This window comes from Biomphalaria glabrata, chromosome 4, assembly GCF_947242115.1.
Source record: "Biomphalaria glabrata chromosome 4, xgBioGlab47.1, whole genome shotgun sequence".
In the NCBI taxonomy this organism is placed as follows: Eukaryota; Metazoa; Mollusca; class Gastropoda; family Planorbidae; genus Biomphalaria; species Biomphalaria glabrata.
Genome location: NC_074714.1, coordinates 44,929,168 through 44,947,063, shown reverse-complemented (window position 1 = coordinate 44,947,063; position 17,896 = coordinate 44,929,168). Strand labels below are relative to the sequence as shown.

General features: G+C 37.2%; 1 protein-coding gene across 1 annotated transcript in view; it reads left to right on the top strand.

The window, feature by feature from the left end:
- Nucleotides 1–17,896, top strand: part of LOC106068234 (metabotropic glutamate receptor 8-like) — a 203,220-nt gene that overhangs the window by 16,130 nt on the left and 169,194 nt on the right. Inside the window, exon 2 of the mRNA XM_056027372.1 lies at nucleotides 13,976–14,586. Within this exon, the coding sequence (XP_055883347.1) occupies nucleotides 13,984–14,586 (603 nt within the window). The 5' untranslated portion in view covers nucleotides 13,976–13,983. The remainder of the gene's footprint in view (nucleotides 1–13,975; nucleotides 14,587–17,896) is intronic.

Genomic DNA, 17,896 nt, shown 5'->3' with positions numbered 1-17,896 from the left:
AAATATGGATTGTTCTTGTCTATTCTTCTATTGCTGTATGTGTGTGTGTGTGTGTGGGGGTCGCAACAGAGTGTGGGGGTTGTAAAAAGGGGTCGCCGAGCATAAAAGGTTGAGAACCGCTGTTCTAGATTATAGCTCTAGTGCTAGCCATGGGAAGATTTAACAAAAAAGAAGTAAACAACTTCTAGAGGCTCGCGAGATTGCCAAGATTCAAGATGAAGAACACTGTAGGCCTATGTCGAAAAGATCATGAACTACATCTAGACAAAGTAACACCAGCTTCTTCCACTCCAGCTCGTCAGTGTTGTTGTCTATGCCAACACGTTCTTCTGTGTCCTTATTGTAATGCTGATGGTCTAACTTTGCATTCAGTTGACAACAGTCGTTTCGGACTTGTATTAAAAATTAAACCTGAAACTTTACTGCGATAATTGTGGCACTGTGGTGAATGATGTTTTTACTCACTATTATTCTGTCTGTTAGGTACACATTTTCAACACATTATTTTTACCACACCTTTTCTCGGATAAAGTTGAAACTTTACACAATTATTTTTATTACCGGTCAAAAGAGGAATCAATGAAAAAAAGATAGACCAATTATTCAATTAATTACAGATAATTAATTTTTTTATTTTGATACCAAAAAGGGAAATTAATTCTTCAATATTAATAGATATGGCTAAATATGTACAGTTTTTTTTTTTTTTTTTTTTTAGATAATCGAACACATTATTGCTCCTACGCTCGTATTCAGATCAAGTTGAATCTTTACACAATTATTTATTGTTCCTAAAAAACTTAAATAAAATTTAACTAATTAGTCAATCAATAAATTATTTATAATTAACTATTTTGTTTTATATAAAAAAGGGAAAAAATTTCTAAATTGATGTGAGATATAAATGTGGATACGGAGTTCTTACCCTTAGATAAGCTTTTTTTTTTTTTTCAAGTACTTTTATATTTTGCTTATTTCCATAATAACTTCAAGAAAAAAAATAACAACACCATCATGTCGATTTGTCTCGGTTCTGGGAAACCCTAGACTACTTCTGCATAGATTTTGTATTTGTTAAATGTACAGAAAAACTTCATAGTTTCAATACGTGATGAAATAGGTGGGATGATTTTCGGGGATTTTAAAACTTCATTAAGACCACTCTTGTTTCTCCAGTAACGTCTGGATCAGAAGTTTATCCATTCTTCCCTTATCTCGCTACCAGTTTGAGGTTAGACCAGAGGTGGGACATTTGAAGCTTGGTGTCCTCAGTGTAAGGTGGGACCAAACTAAAGTCCGATTTTCGGTCATCTTCAATTTTCCACAAAGTTACAGACACCCCGTTCTACTCATCTACTGATATTCTATTTCTAATGTTCGCTCTTGGTTCTTCCTCTTACTGTATCTTGTATCCTCTATTTCTAATGTTCGCACCTGGTTCTTCCTGTTATTGAGTCTTGTATCCTCTATTTCTAATGTTCGCACTTTGTTCTTCCTGTTACTGTGTCTTGTATTTTCTATTTCTAATGTTCGCACTTTGTTCTTCCTGTTACTGTGTCTTGTATCTTGTATTTCTAATGTTCGCACTTTGTTCTTCCTGTTACTGTGTCTTGTATTTTCTATTTCTAATGTTCGCACTTTGTTCTTCCTGTTACTGTGTCGTGTATCTAGATTGTGGTAAGGCTATTGAAACCGTGTAACGCTGCCATGCTATGTAAACGTATTGACTTTAACAATACAGTGCAAATATGTTTACAAAAAATAAATCTATAGGCCCATGAAAGAGATACAAGATGGAGAACTGTCCATAAATATTTCATCTTTTTAAAGGTGGCGCTGATTGCAGTTCCTCGAACGACACTGTCCCAGACAGGAAATAACTGTTTGAATATCAGCACACTCTGATCAGCATAGAAAGGAGACTTGTTTGCTGAGTTATTAACGTGGCCACGGAGACAAGATATATGGATCTTTTTTTTTTTTTTGTAAAATATAATATTACCTTCCACGCCAGCATTTTCCCCCTTTTTTTTTTACAAATATGAGATTGTAGTTGATCTCAGTATAGCATTCTGCTAAATAGTCTACATTGTTCTACTTTCCAAGACCGGATTCCTAAGCTTTCTTTTTACATATGGAGCCCTTCTAGTATGAACACGTCAATTTCTATTATTACAAAGCTTATACCAACTCTGTCTGATAAAAAGTTTGAACACGTTATTTCTTCTACACCCAATATCGGATCAAGATGAAATTTTGTACAATTATTTCTTTTACCTGACAACACAAGAATAAAAAAAAACAACAACAATTAGTTAATTAATTATTTGTAAATAATTATTTTGTTTGGTATTTCGAACAAGGGAAAGAAATTGTACTTGTCTCAATTAGTGGTATAGGCCGAATTAGTCCCCTTTATATGTCGCCGCTTCAAAGTAAGTTTGAAACAAACAATACATAATTATACAGTCTTAAGCACCTTACTGACAGAGTGGTTAGTGTGTCGGCTAGATGAGGCAAGAGCCATGAGTTCGAATTCAGGACGTTCCCTTTATTTTTTCGTTTTTGTAAATGCTTTTCAAAACCGATTTCCCTTTCTTATCCCCCCCCCCCTTTTTTTTTTCATTTTTCATAAACTGGTCCAGATAAGCGATACGAGCGCCTATCGTATTGAGAAAACTAAAAGCATGAAACAGCGCTGAATAAAAACAATTGGTACAAATATTTCTAATCGCACAGATTTTCCTGTTGTTGGTCTAGATCTATTACAAACTTAATTACATGACTGATCCAAACTAATTGATACAATGACACTTCGTATAAGCTTGTTGTTGTTTTTTTTTTATTAAAGTAGCTTTCTATGTTCATCTTGTTTCATTTCTCTTTCTTCTAAATGATTTAAAATATCCAAGCAACAGCTTTTGGGATTCCCTGGCCAAGAGGTGATCCTAAGTTATACCTTGTGTTGCCTGTAAGTAAATCCAGTTACTTGCGAATCAACACTTGCAGAAAGTCAAACTTAATGCCAGTCATTGTAGATATACTATGTACACATTTGTTATTACAGTATTTAACTTTCGGCACACATTTATTGGCGCACCGAGCAAACCCTCTTTGGCAGCTCGTAGTTTTCAAAATGAAATCAATACTTAAAAAAACAACAAAAAAAACTGAAAATACATTTCCTAAAAATGGCCAGATCAATAGTCGGGGCAGTCACAGACATAAAAGATTATGTGGGGTGATGTGAATCTGATTTGATTTGATACATATTCTTGGCCAGCTCTTTCCTGGTATTTAGCTACAGTATTATTTTTTTTTCTTTGAAAAGTGGACAAGCTTTCTAATGAAGCTTACCATCAGGACATTATGTTGTCGATGGACTGTCTACTTGTGATTGACCCAGAGTGGGCATGATTATACTGTACTTTAAGAGGCTTGGTGGGAGGGAGAAAAAGGGGATGGGAGGTGTGAGGGCACCAAAAAGGTGTTATGTTCTGGGCGCCAGTTATGCTCGCTATACCTCCACGTATATTTATGTCCCCATTAAGATTTCAATAAAATGAATTTTCATTTTCTTCAATGCACGATCGCGCCTCAAACATTGTAGTACAGATTGAAATGGATCCAGTACTTATTATATTGACTCTATGATATTTATCAAATAAATAAAGCCGCTCGTAAAAAAATGACTACCCTCTACCATTTTGTTAACCCTTTTACCCGTTTCTCTTTTTCATTGCTAAAAAATTAATTATATCAAAGATTTTTTTTCAATAAGGAAATTTCGAATAGCAAGTAAATCTCTTTCAAAACTTGTGTGATAAAAATCTAAAACAATACAAATCAATGAACGTTTACCTCTTGCTGTGCTGACCCTAGAGGCTAACCTGGGAATGATTACTGACAGTTCCAAGACGGCTGTACGTTGTTCAATCAATCAATCTAGCGCCATCTACTCCAGGTATGGACTAGTCTGGACGATCAGAGCGGAGTAATTGAATGAATTAACTAGCGGATGCCGGAGATCAGGTCATGCGATACTAATGCAGCCTTAAGAGAAATCAATGTGCTAAGTTAAAGTAGATATTTTAAAAAAATCTCAGTCGATACAGTTTTCAATTTATACTTCGTTGAAATTTGAATCTATTGAATCTTTGACTATAATCTATATTTCTATGAACTTATAAATTATAGACATTTTTAGTTGAGTCTATCCCTGGTTGAAATGTGAAATTTCAACATTCGATCCTAAAGTTAATACGTTCAGATATTAAAAGAAAGAACTATTGCGCAAGTCAGAATTTCAAAATATATATTTTTTAAGCAACGGGGAGCTTTTTTTTTTTTTTTTAAGTGAGTAGAAGTCAACTAAGCATAAGATAGAGATAAGTCATAAAATAATTAAAATTGACCTTAGATAATAATAACAAAGCTATTTTTACACTAACATATTATTTTAAATACAATAGCAATTATATGCGTAGAAATAAGAGTACAACTATTTTGTGTATGTCTACTAACATGACCATTCCATGTCCCCAAGAGACTTCAAAATATTTCCCATATTTCTTTAAAATGAAAAAAGAATTGCACAGAGCACACGTTCTCCAGTCAGACCTTTAGATCTCTAGGGCAGATGATCTTAAAGTTTATCTGTTTCTTTGGCTAACGGTTCACGAGCAATGTGTCATTTGGCCAGCAAAACGACCAACCGTCTTTACCTATCCTCGACTAATGCCAAGTACCCATCAGAGTTTGGTGAACTCAAAGGCGCCTGAAAAATCCCAAAATATTCATAATCCCAGTCGTCACCGAGATTTGAAACCAGGACCCCAGGTTTGGAGCCAAACGCTTAACCACGCAGTCCCCAAATTGCTATATAGCTGCTTTCTAGATTTCATTTATGAAAAATAAATACACTCCTTAGATATGAGAGTGATTGGATTTGAGGGAGTGCGGGAGAGAGAGAGAGAGAAAGAGAGAAAAGAAGAGAGAGAGAAATAGAAAAAGAGAGAGAAAGTGAGAGAGTAATAAAAAGAGAGAGAGAAAGAGAGAGAATAAAAGAGATGAAGAGAGAGGAAAGAGACAGGCGCTCTGACACATAAACAGACAGAAAAACAGACAGTGACAGACAGATAACAGATGGACAGACAGAGAGACTGACACATTCGTCTGGGGTTCTTCTTGGAACATAAACACGTAGATCAAATAATACACCTATCACGTATCATGTATTTTGTATCACGTATCATGTATTTTGTATCACGTAACATGTATCACGTATGTTGCCATTTGTCGCTATACATTTCTCATATCATCCATTTAAAATTTAGATCATAACAAAGACCCTGCAACCCACCGATAGAACCTTTTATTTCTGAGTAAATCAAATTGACAACTTTTTTTTTCTCTTACCGTCAAATCTGTTCAGTCAAATTTACAATCACACTCAAAACTCCAAATCAGTTCTAAATATATGAGCATGTCATACTCGTAGGTACGTGCTCACACTACGTGGCACCCTGTGGATTTGTAGAAAACATATGAAAACCTAACAGATAACTCAGGACCTAAGGCTGTCAGTTTTCTCTCCCCTTGTGTTCCAGCGCCTTCTGTTGTGTCAACATGTCGGGATAGGCTGATAGGTAAATTAGATTATTGACATCGCTGTCCAGACTACTGAACATCGCAACTGGGCAGGGGTCAATAATGGATGAGCTAACATCACCCGGACATGACGACGGCGTCAGATACAATTTATGCTGTTTTATTGAAGCGGAAAATAATAAAGCAGTCTTGACTTGGGGCCTGCTCATTCTAAGCCTAAAGTAACTAACAAAATATAAAAAAAATACTTACAAAGAAGCGGCTTTTATTGAGTAAAGCACGTTCACTGGCTGCCTTATATTTCAATATTGCAAGATTTATTTCTATTGTTTCTATATAAAACAAAATTAATTAACTGGCCCTAATTGGTTAACTAATTGGTTACTTTTATTTGATTGATCGATGAGTTGTCATCCACAGTGAATGATTATGCAAATTTTCAACTTGATTGGAAAATGGGAAGTGGGAGGAAAAGCGTGTAAAAGAATCCACCCAGACAGACAGACACACGGAGTGAGTTTATATCCGCGTTGTAAAAAGTAATTTTTGATATAACTTGGAGTTCAAGGTGGATGAGTGGTAAATCGCTTGGCTTCCGAGCCTAGGGTTCTCGGAAACTTCGGGAATTTTAAGACCACCTGAGTACTTGACTTAAGTTGGATACGTAAAGGCGGCTGATCGTTGTGCAGACGAGATAACACCCTCGTTAGAAGTCGACCATGAAACCAGATGAGATGTACATCATCATCCACTCCAGGTCTGCCCTGACTTGAAAATACATCCATTACAGTTTGTATTTAGACATCCCTTTGTTTTGTAAATCATCACTTATTGTGTTTTTTTTATTCACCGATTTTAAAGGCACAAAAAGTTGGAGTAACTGTCATAACCATTTAAAGTTTCCCAAATAATGTAAAGAAAGGATCATTGTAACTTCTCTACTATTCTGCAATCCAATTTGGAGATTCTTCAGCATACATTTCAATGTGCTAAGAATGTCTTCTGTATCTTCGAGGACGTTTGATTCGCTCTGGGGCAATTATGCACTTCTCAGGTTCCAGAAAATTAGCATAATTTAAAAGTAAAAAAAAAATGGTTCCCAGGAGAGAAGCGAGTTTTCACTAATTGACACACTTTTTTTTTCTTTCCAATTAGTTTAGAAGATAATTAGACTGAGATTTAATGCTCAATAAATTATTTTTTTTTACAGAAAGAAAGAAGAAAATGTGATCTATTTAATTAAAGCATTGCTTTGTGAAACAAAGATATATCGGTCTAATTATTTACATTATGAGCTTGTGCTAACATAGAAGTTTGAGAACTGAATATAAGATGTATAGTTAAATGTGCTAGTATGTTTCTATAGCATGAAAAAAAGGACTTTTAAAAGAATAGACTAAGTTTTAATTGGATGTTTTGATTTTCACCCTAACGGACGCTTTCAAATGTTTTCTTTGTTCTATGCTCACCTGAAACCAATTTACAAGTTTTGTGTGTGCATCCTGTTTCGTTTGTTTTCATCTTAAATTTTTTTTTTCAATCCTGCTTAGCATTTTGTATTTCTGGTGTCTTTTTGTTTTGGTATCTTGATCACTAGCAAGGATTGATTTTTTCTGGTATTAATCATCAGTTATTCCAATTAGGAGATACTTATGTCCTCCATTCATCAAAGTTCTGCAATTTTCGGAATAGTCAAACTTTTTATATTACATTCAGTGTTAAATATTTATATCTAATATGCATGCACACATTGTTTTTATAAAAGAATGACGTCATGTTTAACGTTCTTCGTCAGTCTGTGCAATTGTACTTCCCTTGGGCTAATTCCCCTTTGCAACTTATCTTGTGACTAAAGAGGTCAATTAATTATACACAGCTACAGTCACAGGTTGGGTATCTGTAATCACCAGGTACTGTAGCACTTTCACCCTTCTTTCTATTTCTGGTGTGTACGCCATCTGCAATGAAGGACCTTTCCTTTATGCTTGCTCTCCATGTGGATCTATCCAGTGCCTTATGTTCCCAAGTTACAATTACAAGGTATAGAATAAAGAAATGTTAGTATCATTTAAACGTTTAGGATAAGACGATTGAATATCACGTCCAGTATCGGTGAGGAATATATTATCAATCCAGTATTAGTTGTCCAGTATAAGATGTCCAGGCCATGGGCGTAGCCAGAGGGGGGGGGGGGGGGTTGGGGTTCAACCCCCCCCCCCAAATGAAATTACCCCCGGGGGGGGAATCGGAATTTAGTGATTGATTTTTTGCTTTGATTTTGTTTATTTTAGGTGAGATTTTAATACTAAACCATCACTTGCCCCAGCACAACCAAAGGGGTTTTGAGTTTAAAAACCCCTACCAGGGGGTTTGAGTTTTAAACCCCCTACCTGGGGTTTTTGCAGTTAACTCCCCCTCTTCTATAAAACAAAACAAAACAAAAAATGCAAACGAAAATCCCCTAATTCCAAGAGCACAGTTAAGGAAGATTTTGATTTTAAAGCCCCCTTTAAAATTTACGATAAACCTCCCCTTCAACATAAAAAAAAGCTAATTACGCACTCAAAATGTTATGAGGGTAGCTAAATGGGTTTTGACTCAGTTTTGAGTTTAAATCCCACTTCAGCGGGGTTTGAAGGTAAAAAATACCTCTTTAATATTAAAAACAAAGCAAATTATACACTCAAAATGTTATGAGTGTAGTCAAAGGGGTTTTGAGTTTAAACTCCCCTCCAGTGAAGCTAAAAAGTACCTCTTCAATATAAATAAAAGCAAATTACTCACTCTTAAATCTATGAGCGTAGCCAAAGGGGGTTTGAGTCTAAAAAATACATCTTCAGTGTAAGAAAAAAAAGCAAATTACGCACTCAAAAAGCTATGAGCGTTGCCAAAAGGGGTTTTAAGTTTAAACCCCCATTCAGAGGGGTTTGATGTTTAAAATAGCTCTTCAATATAAAAAAAAAAGCAAATTACACACTAAAATTATTTTAGCGTAGCCAATCCAATCGGGGGTTTTGAGTTTAAACCCCTCTTCTACAGATGGCTTTTTTAAAAGTTTAAAACCCCTCCAGATGGTTTTGAGTTTAAGATCCCCCTACAAAGCATTTTGAGGTGGAAAACCCCCAACAGATTATTTTGACGATAAAACTTCTCTTTTCGATATAAAATCTAAAGCAAACTACAGTCACTTAATTCCAAGAGCGTATTCAAGAGAGGTTACACATTTTTACCAGTGGCAAGGCTCCATTAATAAACTGCAGTGAATAGTCATCTGCCGAAATTGAAAAACACTAAATGTGGCTCAACAAAGATGGCTAAGACAGATTTTAGGAGTCAGTTATAGAGATCGGGTCTAAATCAAGGAAATCCTATGCCGAACTGGTAGTCGACCCCTTAGTAAGATTGTGAGAGAGCGACGCATGAGGTTGGCGGGACATGTTCTCTGACAAAATGAATTACGCATAAGAAGAGTTGCAACGATATCCTAGTACAACTTGACGCCACTCATTCATGGAGGTCCTCATGGCAGGTGGGAAGAGGCTTCAGACATTACCAGTGACAGATTTTTATGGAAACAGCTTGACGCAAATGCGCCGAACGGTGCGGGAAGGTCTAAGTCAGTAAGAATATAGCACATTAGGTTTTTAAAATAAAACTTTTTAATAGCAGGAAAATGCAGTGTAGATACCTCAGAATATGCATTTTGTTTGCTTTCAATACCAGAAATAGTGCTTGGCGGCGGGGCTCCTAGCTCCTCCCCCAGACTCCCTTGCTAGTAATGTCGGGGGAGTCTACAATTTTATGGAAACAGCTTGACGGCTAATGCGCCGAACGGCGCGGGAGGATCTAAGTCGGTAATAATAGCACATTACGATTTTAAAATAGAAATTTTTAATAGCAGGAAAATGCACTGTAGATACCTCAGGATATGCATTTTGTTGGCTTTCAATATCAGAAATAGTGCTTGGCGGCGGGGCTTCGCCCCGCGCTGGGGAGCTCCTAGCGCTCCCCCAGTCCCCATTGCTAGTAATGGCGGGGAATCTACAATTTTTCCACTAACTCATGGAAGAACCTTTTCTAGGGCACATTAGTCGTCTTCCAAAAGAATGAAGGGTCAGAATGTAATAAAGATTATGTAGGCACACACACATAAATACATGGGGGGGGGGAGAAAAAAATCCACCCCCCAAACCCCCCCCCCCCGAAAAAAAATCCTGGCTACGCCCATGTGTCCAGGGTTATTATCTTGTAAACACTAAGCTAGTTGACAAACAAATGGACAGACAATATCAAACCAGCGTCTTTTTTTTTTACAGAAGCCATAAGCTAAAACTAGATACTTTGTTTGACAAAAACAAAAAAAAAACAAAAAAATGACTTTTCTGCACAAGTTTATAATTAAGCGCTTATCATTGTATGCACGACAGGTATTTATAGAAGAAAAACAAATAAGGTAGAGCCCAAACACACAGATTAAATGAAAAACACCCAGCCATAAAAAACGCATCTTTGCAGTCTTTGCAAATAAAAAAAAAACAAGCATTACAGCACGGACAGATTTTTGTGTGTGTGTAAAACTGCCATTTGAGCCTTACACAAAAGTTGGAAAACGACCCCAGTGTTATATTTAATGAGATACATCTAGCAAGAGTCTTGCAATGACAGTCTAGGGATTAAGTGCCCTCCGGTGAGCGCCTATAATTCAGTTTAATGTTTTTTTTTTAAATGTCGGAGACTAATTATAAGTGTGCATTATTAAGAGTGACTGACGAACCGACGCGATTGACTTAAGGACTAAACAAACAAGTCGACAGACCAACGTTACAGTTTTGTTTCCGGCGACAGTCATTAAAACTCATGATCGATTGACACAGAAGTGTTTTGAATTTAGTGACATGGCTGAGACATTCAAAAGTAGTTTTAAGATTTAAAGGGTGTATACACATTTGAGGTGTAGAATAATAAGGCTTGTCTTCGGGTCCGAAGATTAATGATAAATGTAGTATTTCCCGTGGCGCACATACTTCGCCATATCCAGCGCAAATATAACTATTTCGTTTAGATTTTTTTTTCGCCAAGTCAGTCCTAGGTAGTGGATTTTCTTTTGTTCTCAAATGTGTATCCTGCGGCCTTTGTAAATGACCTCCAGCAGTCTCGTTCCAAAGCCGCCTGCAGCTACCTGCTCTTTTCTATATCAGTTAAAGCCAGTTGGCCCCTAAACTGGTCTTTAAAGTGTTTCCGTGGGGCACCTCTGTTACCTCGACCACCTTTCAGCTCACCAAAAAGGTCTGCTTTGAAAAGCGGGATACGTGCCCTACCTAGCTTAGCTATCGGACCACAATAAGTCCCTCTATACTGTCCATACCCGCGTTTAAAATAAATATATAAATGTTGGTATCAGTTTTAACTAACAGAAACAAAAATTAACTAATGGGATGGGTAAGGGCGCCTCTGCATCCTCCAGTCAAAGATACTCTTAAGTCTAGGACATTGATCGCTGTTATTTATCAAGAATGCATTAAAAACAAACCTAACAATTCAGTGTTATCTATGAAAGGCGGAGCACCTCGTCACCATCTAGAGAAAAGGACAACCGTCTCGCTAAGGCGCCTCCAAATGAGAGTTTAGCGGAACTTCTCTTCACCTAACAACAAAAATCAATGTTTATAAAACAATGGTTCTCAAACGCTTCCATGAAAGCTGTCTTTGCTCCACAATGTTCATACACTGACAAGATTACTTACAAATTGTAAGACAAATTTCCTCACGGACAATAAAGATTATTATCATTATTATTATCATTATTATTATTATGCCGGCGTGGACAGTACAGAAGCACTACTTACCATTCGACAGCTTCGATGGGTTGGAAACTTGTCCCGCATGGTGAGTCTGCATGCCAAAGGCGATCTTCTTTGTCGAGCTTTAAGGCGGAGGGCGTAAAAGAGGTGCCCACGTAGATGCAATTATTCCTATAAAGATCAACTCAGGCGCCTTTTTGCCCTCACTGGCATAGAGGAAAGTAGCTTGCAGCTACAGTTTTGAAAGCTCTCACAAAGACCGCGAGACACACATTGGAGACCCAAAGAAAAACCGTTGTAGAAGACAGGTGCAGAATACGTAAATAAAACTTAAATAGAGCCGCGGCTGACAACAGCTTTGTCTGCATCAGATGTGGAAAATATGCAGGTCGAAACTGGATTTGCGTAGTCATGTGGAACACTGCACTGTTCCTTCATCTTCGGAATCGAAGACATTGCAATTAACCTATGAAAACATTTATCAAATATTAAAGAGACATAAATATTAAAGAGACATAAAACTGAAGCACCCTAAGTAACAAACAATAACATTTATTAATACTGTTACCACCAACAATCAAAGCACAATTTAGTTTTTAAGCGTTACATTTCACTTAGGCCAACAATCGGCGTAAAAATGTCATTCTCTATCTTTTTCACTCTCTCTCTCTCTCTCTCTATCTCTGTTTATCCACCCTAAATCAATCCAATGTTTTTAAACTATTAAAGATGCAGAAGAGATATCATAGCCCTAAGCATAACCCTAATAGTAACTCTAAACGTTATCAAATCAATCATTGGTGTCTCACTATCGACCTAAACTACGAACTAGATCCATGTACCTACCCTGTCTGTATGTACATGAACTCAGATCTTAGCAGCATCACACTGCGACTCGTTTGTCATGAATCCATTCATTTAAAAGAGCCTATGGCTAGGCTGGGTTGATGGCTAGTGCTCTTCCTTTAAGACCACGGAAGACAGCAGTGATAAATGGGTGAATTAAAGCGCTGAGACTATCTCCTGTGTAAGCAATATTAGATCTATGTATTTGTGGATTTTTCGTCTCGGTAACATTGTTACATGAATTTAAATAAACATGTAACAAAATTAACAGTTTTTTTTATAAAGACCTTTTCTTATTTATGAAGTTGATGTGTTTTTTGTTTTTTTCGAAAGATCGGTTATTTTACTATTAATAAGTAAAAAATGATTGGTTTGAACAAAAAACGGAATATTTTTTACTGCGCCTCAATTTCATCTCCCCAGAAAAAAAATCCTGTTTAGGCAAATGTCAAAATCTACAATTCTTATGATAGGACTAGAGATATAGACTTAGGAGATGGTGCGCAAAATGTTCTAGAAGTCGGAATACCCGCTAACGTATGCCTGTTCAAAAACAAGAGTTTACTTTTAGATATTTCGGATGTTCTTTCAAATTCTGAAAACAATTACACCCCAACCCAAACCTCCCGCTGGACGACGGGGGACGGCAGAGGGCAGGGTTCGAACCGGGGAGTTAGGGGACTTTCGAGACCTCCAAACGACAGTCCAGAGCACATACCACATGCCAGGATTATCTAGACCTTAGTATAATTTAAATTAAATTAAAAATTATAATGGTCAAACTAGAGTTTTCCCAATGTGGTCATTTCGATAGAAATTCTTTTCCTAAACATATACATACAGTGTCAAACTTTTAGGAAAATCGTTAACATCCACACGACCTTTTGCTTTTTTACCCAATGAAGAGTTTGCAAGCTGAAAAAGGAATTGTATAAAAAACGGTGAAATACAACCGGAAGAGGGCATTCATTGTTTCGTTACACGTATGTGTATATATACTATACAAACTATACTAGCCGGATATGACCTTTGGCCGAGCCGCTAAAGACCTTTGTTTGTGTATTACTGACAAATGATCAAGTGCATTGGATTTAGATCAGTCAAACATGGCGACATGTTTCCTTAACACAGGGGTTCTCAATCTGTGGGTCGCGATCCCCTGGGGGGTCGATTGGCGATTTGCCAGGGGTCCCTAAGACGATCGAAAATATGGATTGTTTTTGTCTATTCTTCTTTTGCTGTATGTGTATATGAGGAGGGTCGCGGCAGAGTGGGGGGGGGGGGGGTTGTAAAAAGATTCGCCGAGCATAAAAGGTTGAGAACCGCTGCTTAACACTTTCTTTTTCCACACGAAAATGAAAGTAGACTATGAAAATAGGGTTTTCCCTTTAGCCGACATCCTTATAGCTTATATAAAATATTGATACAAACTTCAGATGCTTTCATTGATAAATAAGAAATGTAGTCTTCAAGCCTAAAAATAAATTACAGTGAAAAATTTAAGACGATAACAAAGAACCTGCAGTGACCTAAATATTTTGCCACATTCAAGAGGGAAAACCGCTGTCTGTCTGGAGTTTTGGCTCAAAATATTTCAATGAAATATTTCTGGAGTATATAATAAACCGATTGTTCTAACGTCTAGTAAAATCTGTATAGAAACATATTTTAATTTTTACTACTACGGTGTTTATAATTGTTTTATTTTTTCTTTTCAGGTTCAGCAATGAAGCCAGTATGTCTTAAGACATTTTCCAAATCATCAGCGAAGAAGCCACTAGGGAGGTCTTGCGTTCAACTTTTGATCTTTCACCTGCTCCTGCCCACCGTCTCGTCCCTGGACCAGCATAGCCCAGTCCTTAAGTCAGCCATTTCTTTGCGACACGACAAAGAGGAAATCACTAACGAGACTCTGAGCATGCTTTCCGCCAAGATCATCGAAGACGGGGATGTGATATTCGGCGGCCTCTTCCCGATGCACGAGCAGAGCCTGCACAAGTCACACTGCGGGAAACTGAAGCGAGAGAAAGGCATCCAACGGCTGGAAGCCATGTTGTACGCCGTGGACATGATCAACGCCGACCCGAAGCTCCTCCCAGGGCTGAAGATTGGCCTTCACGTGCTGGATACTTGCAGCGACGATACCTACGCTCTGGAGCAGTGCATGGATTTTATCAAGGCCCAGATGTCCAACATTGACAAGGATGACTACGTATGCACGGACGGGAGTATCCCCCAGCGACCCCTCCTCAAACCCGTGGCCGGGGTCATCGGAGCCGCCTCCAGTCCAGTATCGATAATGGTGGCTAATATATTGAGACTGTTTAAGGTAGGTCGATACTCGTATTTACCCGGGCGGATGAACTTAAGTGATTTCGATTTCTCGTGAGCATTCCGATTTTTCTGTCCCTCTTTTTTTTCTCTGTCTCCTCCTTGTCATCAAGAGAAATTTCACATCTTTTTAGAACATCGCCTAGTGGTTTCTAGGTTTTTTATTGAATGGGTTTTACTTTTACAAATTTCTTACAAAATGAAATGCTAAGATCTTTTGAAAGTTTAATGTTAGCAAATTTCTAATTTAGTTGTTTTTTTTCTTTTTACTACAGAGTTATCCGTATTTCTTCCCCATCACGTGGTAGTGTCTACATTAATTGGCTTTTTTGTTATTTGAATATGAAAATAGTCTAGATCTAGAGATCTTTAAATAATAAAAAATGTTACAAAAACTCACTAATTAATATAAATTTTTAGTTGATCTACTACATGATGTCTAGATCTAGGCTACTACTAGATCAGGATCTACATCTTATCATAGGAAGACATTGCCATTATTGTCATGTTATAAGACAATAACCATGTGACTTATTTTAAAGTAGGTCAGAGATTCGGAACAATCCCATTAGCCTCTGCTTAAAGTTAATAATGTAGACTTGCGATTACACTTGAACTCTTTGCTTTATTCAATTTGACCCAAGCAAAGAAACAAAAGCGCAAGGGTTTCTAGATGTTCATTACTGCAAACTAAGCAATTAATGTAGACCTCTAGCTTATTGCTTTTATTGTACAATAAGCAATCACTGACCTAAAAGATTAAAGGACTAACGATCAATGACTACACTCATTACTGACATACGACTCCGATATTTGTGCCTCTTTTCCGTGTAAATTGTAAAGTCTCCCAAATAAACTTTTTTTTTAGAATTCTTATTTCATCTACTGTATATAAATAACTCTTGAAGGACTACTCACAAGGCTTATCCCCCCCCTTATCTAAGTAATCATATTCTCTACACAAGGCTTTTCCTATATTAAAACACAATTTATTAATTACGACTAATCGATAAAATAATTGGTCAATGTTTTGTTAGAGGCAGCAAATAATTGTGCGATCTTTCATCTCGATCCGAGATTGGGAGAAATAACGTGTACCCAATTTGAACCAGAAAGATAGAGCAAGTTTATATAAGCCTGGTAAAACAGCATTGGCCAGTTTGGGATCGAAACCACGACATTCGTGCTATGAACGCGTCGCTCTATCAACTTGGCCATGTGTGACATTTTAGCTAAAAATAAATGTGATGATTCACTATTTTTTAGACTTCTGTCTTCGAACCAAAATTTTTCTTAATTTCCTGACAAGATGAAAGTTTGAGCTGATAGGGACTTAAACAAGACCAAAAGTCGCACTCTCCATTCAATAGGAACACGTCTGATGAGCAGGTTTATAGTTCTGATGTAAACTGTCCACTTGTTGAACATTATTTGATCTTCCTTTCTGCTAACTAATTCTCTTTTGTGTGTATGTTTACGTATGTGTATGTTAACGTGTATGTGTGTTTTTGTATGTTTACATGTGTGTTTGTATGTTTACGTATGTGTGTTTTGTATGTTTATGTGTGTGTGTGTGTTTTTTTCTATGTTGACTTGAGCGGGCTAAGTGTGTATTCCGTTTGTTAATTAATCAAATCACTTTTAATATCCCCATTCATTTATTACATCCGAATAACACTCGGAATAATATTAAAAAGTGTGTAGCGGGGAATGCTGGTTAATAAATCTTGCAACAGATAAAACATATCAGCCAGGATCAATATTGGTTGCTTGATGGAGACACATCTTAACCAGTTAACTAAGTACCACGGGGAGGACGCAAAGAGTCGGTCAATGTTGGTGGTAGCATCAGTAGTGCTCCCTGTCTCGAGGTCTGATCTGCTTCGTTAACCTCTCAATGGGGGGGGGGGGGCAGGACTCCTTTCGTGACATTCAAAGATTTCTTTTTATTAACCAAAGAACGTCTTGGAAACTAGGCATAGAAACAAGTACGACTTTAACACTTTAACGCTACATTAGCTGAACGCTTAATGAAGCTATTTTGTAAATCTGTAAATTGGACTCGGCAGACGGACGGACTGACCACGAGAATTCGATCATGTGTTAATTTTAAGGTGTTAGGTTGACTTCGATTGAGAAATGCAAGAGGGAGAGTTAAAAAGTGTTAACGCTTCATTTGCTGAAACAAGAGGCAAAAATAAAACAAAAACCCATCCCCCAAAAATGTGGTATAAATGGCTATAACTCTGCTCCTACGCCGACGCATATGGTGCGTACCAGCGCACTGTTCAACACAGGAGATGGACAGAGGTAGAGACGAAGAAGAGACGTGGCGGATTCCGGCTAAGTTCTAGGGAGAGCTTTGTGTGGTTGGATTCTCTTTGTTTAATTTATTTGTTATTTAGTTATTTAACTTTTGTGTATATATATTTCATTCCGTTAAGTGTTAGCCCTAAATTATCTATCTATCTATCTATCTATCTATCTATCTATCTATCTATCTATCTATCTATCTATCTATCTATCTATCTATCTATCTATCTATCTATCTATCTATCTATCTATCTATCTATTTATCTCTCTCTCTCTCTCTCTCTCTCTCTCTCTCTATATATATATATATATATATATATATATATATATATATATATACTATTACATTAACAATTCTTCTAGCGTATTTCACCGTGAGACAAAAGTGATAGCATTAGCAAAGCATGTGCGCAACTAATAGTCCAGGAAAGACTCTAGATAGACCTACATTTTGGACGGAATGGGGGGGGGGGAAGGGGAGCATCGATGGAAGAAGTGTCTGTTGGTCAACTTACAAGATGACCATAGTTTGCTCAACTTACAGTTGTCCGTTGTTTTGTTGTTTTAGTCGGTCATTTCACGGATCGTCAGTTCCTCAGTTAAACTAATGGGTTCTTTTGTTTTTAAATCTGATGTTTTTTTTTTGTCGTCCCCTACTGTCGAATCTTTTATGTTTTTGTAAGACAAGGTCGTGTCTCGAGGGACCGGGGGGGGGAGAGAGAGTGGAGGTGCTGGGTTAAAACTGAATGAACGTGACAGAGTAGAAATTAAGTCTCGCTGAGTGTGTAGTGGGAAGGGGAAGGGGTGTTGGAGGGAGGCTGGTTTGCAGTAATTAGAGTGTAGAAACAAGAAGGAAGAAAGACAAATTCAGAGAGATAAGTGTCAGCTGGGAAACAAATGTTGGGATGGGAAAGAAATGTTTTAGATAAAAAAGAAATGTTTTAGAAAGAAAAGAAATGTTTTAGAAAGAAAATGAACGTTTTATAAAGAAAAGG